General features: G+C 34.7%; 1 protein-coding gene across 4 annotated transcripts in view; it reads right to left on the bottom strand.

Annotated features, from left to right (window-relative positions):
* The window catches only part of LOC143238776 (ran-binding protein 9-like), a 59,039-nt gene that overhangs the window by 16,270 nt on the left and 26,827 nt on the right, over positions 1-15,942 (bottom strand). For 3 of the 4 annotated variants that reach the window (XM_076479313.1, XM_076479315.1, XM_076479316.1), the window contains 3 exons: positions 15,244-15,356; positions 14,893-14,943; positions 5,153-5,767 (listed from right to left, as the gene is read on the bottom strand). In XM_076479313.1, coding sequence (XP_076335428.1) covers positions 5,153-5,767; positions 14,893-14,943; positions 15,244-15,356 — 779 coding nt within the window. The remainder of the gene's footprint in view (positions 1-5,152; positions 5,768-14,892; positions 14,944-15,243; positions 15,357-15,942) is intronic. The other variant, XM_076479314.1, reaches the window with a different exon arrangement.

The following is a 15,942-nucleotide window of genomic DNA, read 5'->3' as shown; positions in this document are numbered from 1 at the left end:
TTATAAGTAAATGTTATTCTTCTGTCACCATTTGAACCATTTCTAAGTACTACCTGTGCCAATATAAGTTGTAAATCACTTGGTGCAAGTGCACCTCGTGTTATGCTATCCAATTAAAAGTTATCCACAAGCTTCTCACTTTTATGAGCCTCATGAAATATTTTTATATTACTATTATTTATTTTGTATAAAATAATCTTAACTAATCTGCAAAGATCCTTATTTTTTCATTTTAATTATTTTATATTAACAAGTATGAAGAACAAAAAATAAAATACCTAAAATTCTTGTTTCTTGCTGTTGATATTTGGTGAAATTTAAGCCTATTTTTATACTAATGGTTGTAATGAAAAATATAAATTTAATTTAATTAAATAATGCAACATAGAACACAAACGACTAATGATATGCAAAAAAAAAAAAATTTCTTCAAACAATCAATTTTTCTGGCTTTCTAACTATGCAACAGTTGTTATAAATTCATCCAAGCTAGCTGTTATGATTCCTGTGGAAACTGATGTTGTATTATAAGCAAAATTTACACTTATCTATTGAGAACACAATGTACTACAGTATGTCATTTGATAGATTAAACTACTGACTTTTTATTGGTCATAAGTAATATGTAATTACATGTAAGAGAACTATTAACAAATTCTGAAAAAGAGAATGTGACAGGTGGGTTTGGCAGAAGGGGGTCTGACTTTCTATTTGATAACTGTAACCAAATAAATTGAAGGTTAAAAATTATGGTTTGTCTGAACAATGACAATTTATAGTGAGTAATTTATATTTATTTTTGTACTTTTTTGAAGGGCTGTTAGATAAATGAAAACATGAAAAAATTAGAGGAAATTTAGGATTTTCTTAATATTGCTATACAGATTAAGAACTTAAAACTTGTATACTATTAAAATATGGACTGAAATAGTTAAGATTATACTATACAAATTGGTATAAAATAAACAAAAAATAGTTCAATAAAACTTTGAATGTAAGACATTAAAACTTTGTGACATACTCAGTGAAGGATACCTGGGGCAAGATTTTTAATTATAATATGAGTATCCTGCTTGTCCAAGATCTTTCTCACTGAGCTGTCACTTTAATTATGAGATAAACATGTTATATTACTGGTTTGACATTCCTGTTTGTTCAAAATGTTTCTCACTGAACTATTCACATTAATTTTGAGATAGCTGTACTATATTACTGGTTTGACATTCCCATTTGTCTGAAATCTTTCTTACTAAACTATTCACATAAATTTTGAGATAGCCATGCTATTTTACTGGTTTGACATTCCTGTTTGTCTGAAATCTTTCTTACGAAACTATTCACATAAATTTTGAGATAGCCATGTTATATTACTGGTTTGACATTCCTGTTTGTCTAAGTTGGTTGGTTTAGTGTTTCATGGCACAAAGCAACTTGGCTATCTGCACCAAACATCCAGTAAAAAGTTAAAAGTAATATTAGTAAAATTCAAAGGAAATTAAGATAAAACAGAACAATGTTTAGATTTTGAATTAAAAACAAATAGCATTAAATCCAATTTTTAAATCTAGTCTACAGTGGTAAGAGAAAAACTACAGTAATACAAGTTGTAAAGGACTTTCTGTAACATAACTATAATTATCATAATCTGCCAGGACAACTAACAGGTAAGTTCAAAACCCACCATTAGTCACCTGAAGTTGGCCTTTCGAGTCCTGGTTTTGAGTTATGTGATGTTATGGCCATTTTTTAATTTCAATTCGAACTAGATTTACATTGATTCTTAAAGGGGGATCACATTAAAAAAGGTCTAATGTATAAATTAAAAAACTTAAAAAGCACTAAATAGACTAATGGCCTTTAAAAACTAAACATTTCTAAGGTGGACAGTGTCACCATTGCCAATAACACTAACTTGCAGAAAAAGCTTGGGACAGAACATGTTTGACACTCCTACGAAAAGTGGGGCCTAATAGGCCCCAAAGCAACTTGAAAGGTTAATATTAGGCTAATAAATTTGTATTTAAATGAAACTGCCATTTCATTTGATTTCATTTAAATACAAAATTCTTAGCCTAATATTAGGCTAATAAATTTGTATTTAAATGAAATTGCCATTTGATTTGATTTAATTTCATTTAAATACAAAATTCTTAGCCTAATATTAATAACCTTTCAAGTTGCTCTGGGGCCTATTAGGCCCCACTTTTTGTAGGAAAGTTAAAATGGTGCCATTGTTAAGTCATAACAATGGCAAGACAATAAAATGTGGCTTATTGTGACCTGGGTGTTACACAGACAACATTGGTGCATCAGTCCCAGATAAACAAACATGATAAGTTAAAAAACTGTGACCAATGCATAGTCTAGTTAGGACAAATTCCTCTTTCTGATCCTTATGGAAGCAAGATGGCCAAAGTCCAATAGAGTTTTATTTGGAAAAGCTTGTTTTCACGTTGCTCACTCTAAGTCGACTGCCAACTGGCACAGAGCCAAGCCTTAAATACAGGACCATAGTCCATGTATGGAACAGGTGCAGCAGTGATAGTACCAGAGCAGACAGATTTCACTGTGGTGATGGCAAGCTCATTCCCATGAATACCACACTATAAACCATCCTCTATCAGGTCTTACAAAGACAACTTGTCAAAGCAATTGGATGGTAGTTTGAAAGAATCTTGGGATCCTTCTCATGCTAAGAGGCATCAGGAAAAACATTCTCCTGCCAAATCTGGTTAAAAACAATCAGATAAATAGCAAGAGAAGCACACCATGATGTTTTTGAGTGACCGAACCTCTAACACTGGAAACATGTTTGGAACGTATAGCCATACCTTGCAATTAAGGTAACCTGCCTTGATGGTGGCAGGTGGACATGGTGATGTAAATGTCAGAATAAGGACATTGGTCAGCATCATAATTCCATCTTTGTGAGTGGAGAAACCAGCAAGAATCTCTGATTCAGGAATGTTCTTCAAATGTCTCTCAACAATAACTCCTCATGATGAATTCGAAGTAGCATGAGGCATAACATCAACAGGTATATCCCCAATTGCCTTTGAATGCAAGAGGAATTAACTGTGTTTAGATGTAGATGTTTCCACCAATATGTCACCAGAGCAAATCTTTTTGACTAACTTTGGAGAGCCAGCAACACCATCTAGTCCCTTCTGAATGAAAAAGGGAAACACCTGCCCTTGAGATTTGTCTGAAAGAGAATGCAGTACAAGAAAATGAGGTACATGTGTTACAGATGTTGAAGATTGTTGATCAGAATCTTCAAGACATGGTCATTTACCTATGGACTTTTTTTTCACTATTTTAGTTAAATTTTTATTTGGAGGATCCATAACAAAAAAGAATAATTTTCGGTGCCCACTGATCCTACTCACCATGGATCCCTACGAGGGGATGCACTACAATGCCAAATAAGGACACTGCAGCAACATCAGGGTTTCATAAGCACTATAACCAAACACCAGTATCAGATACAATGTCTACAACACCTATTAGGAACATCCAACACTGGTACTTGGTTGACCCTAGCCCAAGTAAACCAGCCAAATGACCCAAGGGGGGCCACCCAAAGGCTGCCCATCTACAGAAATTCAAGGCCAAAGTGGTGTGTTAGGGTTGAACCCCTCAAACACCAGGATGCTGTCCTTCCCTTCACAGGTCACCACGCATGGCAAAAACATGGGTTGATGTTTAGATCCCAAAAGAGGTAAACTGAAAGAACAGAACTTTCCCTGGGAGGTCCCCTCACCAGGTACAGGAATTCACACAGATGGGTTTGTCTGATTTCTTACTGAACTATTTAATTTAATTATGAGACAGACATGTTGTATTACTGGTTTGACATCCCTGTTTGTTCAAGATCTTTTTTACAGAACTATTCACATTAATTTTGAGATAGCTGTGTTGTATTATGGTGTGAGATTTATGTTTGTCAGTGATTTTTCTTACTGAAGTGTTTACTATAACTGTAAAATAGTATGTAGAGGTCTTAATGAAGTAATGATTGTAAATGTAGTGCACCATGAAAGATAAGAAAATGCTATTTTTTTTAGAAATGTTATTACTGTCTGATCTAAAGCAAATTATCATTTAATATAAGTTGTTGAAAGGATTGTACATGCATACAAAGTTGTTGTTACTTTGTGGAGAATACTTTACAATTTGTACCTCAGGATGGCTGGTACAGGTATTAACACATACTAACAAAGCAGGAAGGCCTAAATGTTGTTCTCTGTTTTATTATACCAGCTGTCCCGAGATACATTTTTTACTTCAAGTTGGTTTCTCGTCATTACGACTTTTACAATTTGTTTGCTGCAGAGAATTTACAATATATCCACAGGCTAAAAAATAAATAGCTAATTACCAATTTTTTAATACTATGGATATTTGAGGGTCAAAATGTACATTACTTTTTTACTAGTTACATACAAAATGTAATTACTTTATTATAAAAACATGTCAATAATGTTTGCATTAAAACAATTTAAAAATTCAAATTATAAACTGTTTTAGTTTGATTCATTAATTTCAGAAGAAAATATTTAGATACATTCTCAATTTTTACCCTGATATATCAGATCATGCTTCACTATTACCCATTTTAAATATTTCAACTCCCTGAATATTAGCTTCTGAGTTTAGCATAAATTACTAAATAATTATTGATTTTTATATTGATAATCATAGATATTGCTAAGACAATCTAATTTAAACAAAATAATCTTCTTACTTTACTGTATTAAGATAAAACCAGAAGGTCAAGTATGCATACCCTGCCCTTCCATCACATACTGTCTTTCAAAAAAAAAAAAGTCAATAACTAACATCTACTATACTATTGGATTATTTACCTGAATACTTGAAATTAAAAAAAAAGTACTCACAACTACCACACCAAAAAGTAGGTTCAACTTTTATCAAGACTGGTAGCAAAACAAGATCCATATATAAGTACTAAAAATTCATTGTTTTTACACTTTTTTTTTACATTTATATAAAATTAGAAATTTATTAGATTCAATAAGATAAATGGGAAAAAAATTAAATACAAAAATACTTTAAAAATATTTTGTAAATTTTATAAGTAAAGAAACAGTCAAACATGTACCACAATGAGAACATTCACAGTACTTACCCATTTCATCTTCATCACTGCTACTTTCCTGGCTATTACCATTTTGATAATTTTGATCAGAATGTTCTATGTTTCCATTGGTTATCATAGATATAGTCCTTCCATTCTGAACATTTTCAAGAGCTAGATTATCTCCCTTGTCCATTTCTACATCATCACATATATTTTCTGACATTTCAGTATCTTTATTACCATTAAGCACATTTCCATTTGACAGTGCACTGTTTGTAATATTCTTTTCCTCCACTGGAGAAATACGATTGTTTTTTTGTGAACTACAGTCAGCATGTGATTGAGTTGGAGATTTGTCACATATCACTTGTGAAGTGGGGCTAGTTGACATCGGAGAACTACTAGAGTATTTCAGAATGCTAGTGTGAGCACTTCTTGGAGTTGGAATCAAGCTGTTGGCACTCCTGGCAGGAGAGTTATCTTGTGAAATAGGACTTCGAGTGGGACGGACTTCACTGTCTGTGCCATTTACCATTTCTATAAACTGCCGACATTTGAGAAGGAAGAGAAGATCAGGATTTCTTTCCAGAAGACCTGGGTACAGACTACGTGTGGTGTCTATTGCTTCTCCAATTCTTCCAGCTAGCACCAGTTTAAGTATCTCTATCCAACACAGAATATGAAAAATATACCACAAGTCAATTTTGTTTTTATAATTTAATAATTATTTTGAAGGATATTCTCTCAGTTATAACAATTTTAAGCCATTTACATGAAACATTTAAAAACATAGTCAAAGAAATGAAGTGATAGGAACTATTGGATTTTAGTTAGTCATTATTCACAAGATATTTGTACCAAGAACTGATCCTGAACAATTACTCAAAAAAATTATACCACAAGTCAATTTGGTTTTTATAATTTACTAATTATTTTGAACTATCTCTCAGTTATAACAATTTTAAGCCATTTACATATTTAAAACATAGTCAAAGAAATGAAGTGATAGGAACTATTGGATTTTAGTTAGTCATTATTCACAAGATATTTGTACCAAGAACTGATCCTGAACAATTACTCAAAAAAATTAGTACACATATAGCTTTACAACATAACTATCTCGTGTAATATGGTTTTAACATGTTTAAACTTTGCTTTCTTGACTTTTTCAGAGATTACCGTAACCATATCACTGTAAACCACTTTTGTTTTTGTTGATGTCTTTACTTCAAGACTTGGGCATTACCATTTGTGAATCACTTGACACTTTAAATGCACAAAATATGAAGCATTGGATTTCTAATGCTAAAAAGTTTATAAAGCATTTCCGGAAACATATTCAAACTTTTATGATCCAAGTATTTGAAAGTAGATTTAATGATTTCATTTTTATACACAGAGATAGAGAAATTTAACATTTACACTTTGAAAACAAATAAGAAAAGACTGAATGTGAAGTGATTGCATTCATTAAAAATATGTTTTCAGTAAATATTAACATGTGGAGTCAAAATAAAAAAAAACATGGAATGAATAAGCTGAACATATATATTTTGTGGTACACTTTCATTTACTAAAACAATAAAACAAAAAAGTGATGAAACAAGCACTATGAATAATGAAACACCCAAGTGTTTATTCTCTATATTGTGTGAAGGTTACTATTGGTGTTTATGCATGTGAAATCAGCAGGATTAATCTAACAGTTTAAACATGTATCAAATTCTATACTTGTTACAGCAATAGATTTATTTACTTGTTTCAGACTATTAACAAAACTACAAAAAGGCTATATGCACTAGCTCTTCCTAATTATGACACAAAAGTCTAGAGGAAAAGCAGCAGTTAACAGCACCCACCACCAAGTGTATGGTGGGATTTGAACACTTATCACATACTGATAGTTCCAAAGTGTGGAAAACAATTTGGTGGCAATAGGACACAAAAATATTGACCAAACCTCATTATTTATCTTCTAGAGTGCACTATTATATATTTACAGAAATATACAAGTATTGGAATAGTGATCTAATTAATGAAACTTTTATGAGTTATATTAAACAAGTGGTGCTAGTCTTTGTAAACATGAAGCCAGTAAGATATGCTTCTATCAATATAAAAAATAATTACTTGCTCTGATATTTTCTGCAGAATATGTAAAATTTAAAGAAATAATGAGGAGAAATAACAATGTTTTCATTTTCTTTTGGATAAAAATGTAGTGAAAATAAAAGTGAATGCTGCATTAAGTTCTAAAATACTACAATTTTCCTCAGTTAGTTGGAAAAGAGGACCACAAATTCAATACATTTATTAATGACTGACTAACTTTTCTAAATTTCAACACTTTCCCAAATTCAAGAGGCCCTTTAGCTTATAAATGTCCAAATATATGCATTATATCAGGCATTCCAAATTACATCAGCAGCTAAGTAAAACATGACAGACATCTGTGAAGTACTTTCAACCCTTTTCAAAATGTTTCATTTAAACTACACATTTAATTTGTTCGCAAAAACACATAGCGTTACTCTTTGTAACACTGGATATGGTTAAGTTTCATAAAATACTGTTATTAGGTCATCCCATAAATTATGTCATGTTTTGAAATAGGACATGTTCAAATGCATATTTCTTAGCTAAATGAAGTTATTCTCAAAGTCATATAAGTTACATGGGATGGCTTGATAACATTGAGTGTAAGCCAGTTCATTTCTTTACTAGTTTTATTTCTCTTAGAAGCTCCAATTATCCTGAAGGTGTCAGAGGAGCACATAAGGCATATAATGTTTTATGAGTTCAGAAAAGGAAAAAGTGCTACTGAAACTATGTGAAGCATTCAAGAGATGTACAGCTGTGACATTTTTAACGTGAGAAAGTGTCAAAGATGTTTCAATAAATTTAGAACTGGTGACTTCAGTTTGACAGATGCTGCTCGCACTGTCGAGTTTGATAATGAGCTGCTTCTAGCAACACTTGAGGAGGATTGTGCTATAACTGTTGAAGAATTAACCCAGAAACTCAGTTCATCTCCTTCCACTGTCCATCAACATTTGTAGCAACCTGGTAGAGTTTCAAAGTATGGAAAAGGGGTACCATGAGTTGTCAGTTGATAATTTGAGAGATTGGTTGGTTAGTTGGTTTGGTGTTTTATGGTGCAAAGCAACCAGGTTATCTGCAAACATCCAGTAAAGATTTAAAATGAAAGTAAAATTACTGAAATTCATGAAAGGAAATAAAGGCAAAAAAGTTTAATTTTTGAATTAAAAACATAAATAGCATTAATTCCCATTTTTACGTCTAGTCTACAGCGGTAAGAGAAAAACTATAAGTAATACAAGTTGTAATGGATTTTCTGCAGCAAAATGTTAATAATACAACTTGCCAGGATGACTAACGGGTACTTCAAACAGCAACACCAGGTCACCTGAGGTTGGCCTTTACAGTCCTGGTTGAGTTATTTGATGATATGGCCATATTCTAATTTCAAATCGAACTGGATGTACTTCGATTTTTTAAAGGCAACCACATTAAAAAATGTCTAATGTATATATTAAAAAAACAAACGTAAACAGCATCAAAAAGATTAATGGCCTTTAAAATACTAAAAACATTTCGAAGATGGACAGTGTCACCATTGCCAATAATATTGTCTATAATGATACGGATAAACATTGGGACAAAACAAGTTTAAAATGGTGCCATCATTGAGAGCTCTAACAATGGCAAGACAGTGAAATGTAACCTATTGTGACCCGAGTATTACACAGACAACACATAAGTGCATCAGTCCCAGATAAACAAAAACGATGAGTTAAACTGTGACCAATGCATCGTCTAGTTAGGACAATATCCTCTATTTGATCCTTACAAAAGCAAGACTTCCAAAGTCCAACAGAAGGTTCTATTTGGAAAAACTTTTCATGTTGCTCACTCCAAGTAGACTGCCAACTGGCATGGAGCCAGCCTTGAAAACAGGACCACAGTCCATGTATGGAACAGGCACAACAGTGATAGTGCCAGAGCAAACATATTTAGCTGCGGTGTCGGCCAGCTCGTACCAACATGGCCAAGTATTCAGAAAAACTGGAGAGAAGTAGATGTTAGAGAAATGGGACAGCTGGTTTTGAACATGGTGAGAACTAAGGTGAAGCAATTCCAGGGCCAGTAGAGAACTAAGCAAGTCAGTATAAATAGTGCAATTTGAGTACTTAGCTCCTATGTGATCCAGAACAAGAAAAATGGTGTACACTTCAGTAGTGAACATAGAAACTGGAGAGGGGGTTCTGTGCACAACCACCAAACCACAACAAACCATAGTACAGCCCACAGAGTCGTCTGATTTTTAACCATCTGTATAAATAGGAATGGAAGGATGATTTGAAAAATATTCAGCAAATAACAGACAGTATTTCCAATTGGTAGTGTCTGTTTTTCTCAGATGACTTTAAGACAGGTCACATTTGGTGAAAGTAATAAGCCATGGTAGGATGGGCTGACAAGTGGATGCAGCAATATTATCCAAGGACAGACCCAATTCATCCAATTGCACCTGGATATGAAGGCCAAAAGGAGCAATGGCAGATCGTCTGTTCTGAAAAAACATGTACCACTGAGGAAGCAAAATAACCCCAGGTGGGATGCTTTGGTAAGGAACAAAGTTTTGAAGCATACAATAAAGACAGTTACAAATTATGAAGGTGAAAAGAAGGTTCATGAGACTCTGCGTATAAGCTTTGAACTGGGGAAGTGCAGAAAGTCCCAGTGCAGAGCCAAAGTACCAGATGACAAATGGGGTCCAGCACCTTTGCTGAGGTCCTGGCAGAACCAATAGACCAGTGACCCATAGTCGTGTTTTGATCGAATAAGAGCACAATATATCTTCAGCACAGAACATCAATTCACTCCCCAGGATGTTCAGTGTTCTTGTACATTTGACCCATAGCTGCTTGATGTGTGGTATAAAGGTCAGCTTGTGGTCAAAGATAAGCCCTATGAACTTTGTCTCAGGGACCACAGGCAGCACAACTTCACCGGTTCGGAGTTCAGGATCAGGGTGAATACCCCATTGGCAGCAAAAGTGCATGCAAAGAGTTTTAGAGAGAGAGAAGTTAAAACTGTTTGCTGTGGTCCACTTCAGTAAACAATTGAGGGCAGTCTGTATGATTGACATTTCAAGACTAATCAGGTGGTCCATGGCAGAGCACTGTCATCGAAACCCACACTGCATGGGAGAGATGTTGTCGTTTGATTCAAGGAACCAAACAAGATGAGCATCATATGCATCCTCTCTAAAGTGTCAAAGAGACAGCTTGTCAAGGCAAAAGAATGGTAGTTTGAAGGAATATTGGGATCCTTCCCAGGCTTAGAGAAAGGTAGGACAATAGCCTGACACCAGACATCAGGAAAAACATTCTTCTGCCAGATCTGGTTAAAAACAATCAGAAGAGCAAGAGAAGGAGATAGATGGTACAGCATTTCAGAGTGTACATCATCAAGTCTGACCAATTTACTGCCAGACCACTAAAGGGCCAGTTTGAGTTCCACCTGTGTAAAAGGACAATTATAGTCATAGCAACAATCAGCTCAAAAGGAAAGAGGTGATCACTTTGCCTGACTCTTGATGGCTGAGAAGGTGGAGGATGAAGAACAAGTGCTAGATACCTGGAAAAAGCTTTCACCTAGAGTATCAGTGATGCTCAGGGTATCAGTTACTTCCTGGCCATCAGAGAGCAAGATCAAGAGGGGGAGAGAATTATATTGCCCACAGACCTTGTGAATCTTGTTTCATATGACTTTGGAACTGGTGGGAAAAGATATGCTGGTTGTAAACTTAATCCAAGAACTCTTTGGCTTTGACGTCTTACCAACTGCTGGAAAGCAATGTGGTGCAAGAGTGTGGGATACCTACGAAAAGTATCACAGGCCTGTTTTTGAGCCTTCCATGCCATGTGGCAGGCAGGATTCCACAACAGACGAAGATATTACTGAAAATGTGTTTAAATTTTTGGAATACACTGAGCAGCTGTCTGTATAATACAGTCAGTTACTGCTGCCACACAGTTATCTATTGATGGCAGGATTAAGTTCTGCAAGAGCAGAGAAAGAGGGCCAGCTTGCTTGATCCAACTTCCATCAGGGCACACAGGTCGGATGGCACAGACCACAGACAATCTATCTCAAATTATAAGAAAATGATCACTACCTCATGGGTTATTGTCAACCCTCCATGAAAAATGGGATAATAGTGAAGTGGAGCAAACTGAGAGATCAATAGCAGTAAAGGAGTAAGTAGGTGCATGAAAATAAGAATAAGGACCACTATTGAAAAGAGAAAGGTTGTGATCAGAAAGCATACGCTTTAAGGAGTGACCCCTCCCCATCAATATCAGCACTTCCCCAGAGGGGATCATATGCTGATCAACTAACAGTGCCACCCCTCCATGCACTCGTCCATCACACAACGTGTCATTTCTGTACAATGAAAACTGCTGAAAAATGACTGTATTGGCAGCTTTCAGAAATGTTTCGTGAAAGGAAAGACATACAGAATGGCAGGAAGCAATCAGTGCTTTGATGTCATCCAGATTAGAATGTAAACCTCAATTGTTCCATTGTCTCAAGGTGGCCATTTTTATTTATGTATAGACAAATGTATATGTATTTATGTATAGGTTAAAAAGACTTTTCACTTGGTTTGAGAATGATTCTTTTGGAGGCACAGAGAAATCTGTCTGCACCCTCACTGTAGTAGCCAAACGAAATAGAGCAGCATACGTCCAAAAGGAAGTGGTAGACAGTAACTTTCAAGCCTCAGGGTTAATAATGTTTTCAAAAGCTGCACCTCTTTTTCTTCCAACCATCTAGGGCAAGAATGAAAGTAGAATGGGTGAGAGCCATTACAACTGACATAATGAGGATCTGTTTCACACTCACAGGTATCATGGTCCTTGACACTGCAACAAGCACACATCAAGGAACCACGACACAATGTCTTCAAGTGACTGAACTGCTGACACTGAAAACATACGAGAAGGTTTGAAATGTATGGCCATACCTTGCAATTAAGGTAACCTGTCTTGAGGTGGCAGGTGGACATGGTGATGTAAATATCAGAATAAGGACATTGGTCAGCATCATAATTCCATCTTTGTGAGTGGAGATACACCTCACTGCAGAAACTCCTTGAATGGAGAAATCAGCAAGAATCTCTGACTCAGAGATGTTCTTCAAATCTCTCCCAACAATAACTCCTCATGATGAATTCAAAGTAGCATGAGGCATAACCTCAATAGGTATATCCCCAATCACTTTTGAATGTAAGAGGAGTTCACTGTGTTGAGATGTGGATGTTTCCACCAATGTACCGAGAGCAAATCTTTTTGACTGACTTTATAGAGCCAGCAAAACCCTCTAGTCCCTTCTGAATGAAAAAGGGAAACATCTGCCCTTAAGGTTTGTCTGAAAGAGAATGCATATAAAAAAATGAGGTACATGTATTACAGATGTTGAACATTGCTGATCAGAATCTTCAAAATGTGGTCATTTACCTATGGACTGTTTTTTCGCTATTCAAGTTTTTATTTGGAGGATACATAATAAAAAAAAGAATATTTTGGTACCTACTGACCCCACCCACCATGAAGTCCAATGAGGGGATGCACTACAATGCCAAACAAGGACACTGCAGCAATGCCAGGGTTTTGCAAGCACTATAAACAAACATCAGCATCAGATACAATGTCCACAACACTTTTGAGAACATCCAACACTAGAACTTGGTTGACCTTAACACAAATAAACCAGCCAACTGATCTTAGGGGGCCACCTCAAGGCCAAAGTGGTGTGTTAGGGTTGAACCCCTCAACCACCAGAACTCTCTCCTCCCCTTCACAGGTTGCTACGCACAGCAAACACGTGGGTGGATGTTTAGATCCCAGAGGAGGTAAACCAAAAGAACAGAACCTTCCCTGGGAGGTCCCCTCACCACATTCAGAAATCCACACCAAGGGGATAACCTGAGAGAACAAGTAGACATATCTCTATATCTCTTCACTATCATGAACTTCAAGCTTCATTTTTGAACCGTCTAGTGACTGGAGATAAGAAATGGGTACTCTATCAAAATGTTAAGTGCTGCTGGCAGTGGATTAGTACAGGAGAATCAGCTATACCACAGCCAAAAGCAAACTTGTACTCTAGGAAGGTTGTGCTTAGTGTTTGGTGGGATAAAGGTGGTGTAATATATTTTGAGTCATTACAACCAAATCAGAATCATTGCTGAAAGAGGATCACTTCCAGAAAAACTGAAGAGCTTGGCTGGAAGAAACTTCCCCATTCCCCTTATTGCCCTGACCTAGCTCCTTAGATTACAATCTCTTCAGAAGCTTGCAACATCATCTGAATGAAAAACAGTTTACTTCTATGGGCAAGTTAAAAAATAGCCTTTCTAACTTTCTTGTCTCAAAACCACCTGATTGTTACAAGCATGGTATTGAAAATCTTTTCAAACATTGGCAGACTGTTACTGAAAGTGATGGAAAATATACAATTGACTAAACCTGTTATTTGAGTTCTTTTTTTTCTCCTTTATTGTTAGTTTGTTTTTGAATTTAGCACAAAGCTACTTGAGGGCTATCTATGCTAGCCATCCCTAATTTAGCAGTGTAAGACTAGAGGGAAGGCAGTTAGTCATCACCACCCACCGCCAACTCTTGGGCTACTCTTTTACCAACAAATAGTGGGATTAACCATCACATTATAACACCCCCACGGCTGAAAGGGCGAGCATGTTTGGCACAACAGGGATGAGAACCGGCGACCCTCAGATTACAAGTCACACACCTTAACATGCTTGGCCATGCCAGGCCTCATATTAGTTGCCTATAAAAACCGTGGTTTTGAATTTAAATGTAGAATAACATCAAATGAAAGAAAGATCTTCTCTTCAACATATAACTGAGATAATTTTCAAAATATATAGAACTACTTTCCAATAACTAATGTCATTTTTGGTCATTTGTTTTCTAGGTTAGGTTACTCATGAAATAACATTTCAAGTGGAACAGCTTTTGTAACAATACTAGAACAAACTTAAAAGCAGAAAATGCTAGTTGACTTTGATCTTGTTTTAGGACAACTAGATGGATTAAACTCTACAGTTTTGTGGACACTTGTTTTACCTGTGAAAACTAATTTCTTAAAAATCTGTAAAGTTACAAAACAAAGGGGCAATATATAACTATTTTTCTTTATTTAAGTTTACTCATACTTATCAAGACTCAAATGTATTTAAAGCTAGTCACCACTTTATAAAATGTATACGATTTTTCCCGTAAATGGTTTATTATAAATATCACCCAGTTATTTAGCTTGATAAATACACTACATGTAACAGAAGTTGGCTGAAAAGTTTGTTGACATTATTCTGCAATATAAAAAGTCAGTGTTCAAAAACAAATGCCTTTTTTATTCCTACACTAGCTGAAATACCCACCTGTTAGATAGGTCAAATAAAAACTTAAAAAAAGAGGAGATAGTGTTTCTTTTTTTAACATAATAAACACTTAAATTGCAATAAAAATAAATACCAATATTCAAGAGACATACTGTTTTCATGACTTCTAGCAATAAGAAATTAGATTGGAGGTCTAACCTTCTCCCCTCTTCATGTCATTCTATATCACTGTGTCAAGTTTGGTTCTAATTGATCAAGGAATGTAGAAACATGAAAGGAACAGATACATAAACATATTAATGTTTATTTGTATAGAAGATACTGGGTCTACCTCTCACCCCTTTCATAACCTTCTTCCTGTCATCCTGTATCAAGTCTGGTGCTGATTGATCAAGAAATGTGGAAATATATAACAGATATGAAATAATAAATGCACAATCTTTTTTTCCCTGTAATTACACTTTATATAGCAAGTTTCATTTCAAAAATTATTTTATAATTCCTGTATTTAAAAAAAATTATTATTTTAAAGTTAGTTATAACTTCTGAATAAGTAGCCATTCATCATTCTATAGACAAAAGTGACCAAACAATGCACATATTAAATCTAAATAAAATGAATTCAACATTATGTATGAACAAGTTATTTTCAAAAAACAATCAGTGTAATATTTCAACTTACTCTGTCTGTTTTTGATAGATTTCACTTCTTCCAGGAAAGCCTGACCAGTGCTTTTAGCAAAAGCTTCAGCTGTAGAACAATACCCATGATGTACCAAATATGTCTGGAGAATTCTGGACAGAAATGAAATAAAAATAAAGTGACTGCTGACAAAACAATACATGTATATTCATGTACAAAAAGTAAAATTAGTACCATCCTAATGATATAAATTGTTAATCAAATTAAAGAAACAAATCTATTTGGCATTTCAATGTATTTTATGAGCATGATAAAAAAAGGTTACTACATACCATTCAGTGAAACTAAAGGATACCATTAACAAAATTAAGATTAACATATTATAATGTACATTAAGATCAACAACTGAAACATGTTTAATATTAACTGTGATCATACTATTTATATTCAACCCAAGTAGTGTTCTCTCAAATTAAACTGGAACAAACAGTTACATATTAACTCTGCAAACAGAAAACTAAAAAAAAAAATTGCAGGAAATATATTGAACATGTACAATAAAAAAGATTAATAGTGCACAACAAAATAAAATATTTATCTAGCACTTCAATATAACTTTTATACCTAGTTGGCTTCAATATAATTTTATTATCTAGGTCAGGATCATTCTCATTACACATATTCAAAAGATTACGTAAACCTGAAATGACTAAAGTGTTGCATAATAGTTGCCTGAGG

This window comes from Tachypleus tridentatus, chromosome 13, assembly GCF_004210375.1.
Source record: "Tachypleus tridentatus isolate NWPU-2018 chromosome 13, ASM421037v1, whole genome shotgun sequence".
In the NCBI taxonomy this organism is placed as follows: domain Eukaryota; kingdom Metazoa; phylum Arthropoda; class Merostomata; order Xiphosura; family Limulidae; genus Tachypleus; species Tachypleus tridentatus.
This window is presented reverse-complemented; position numbering and strand designations above follow the sequence as displayed.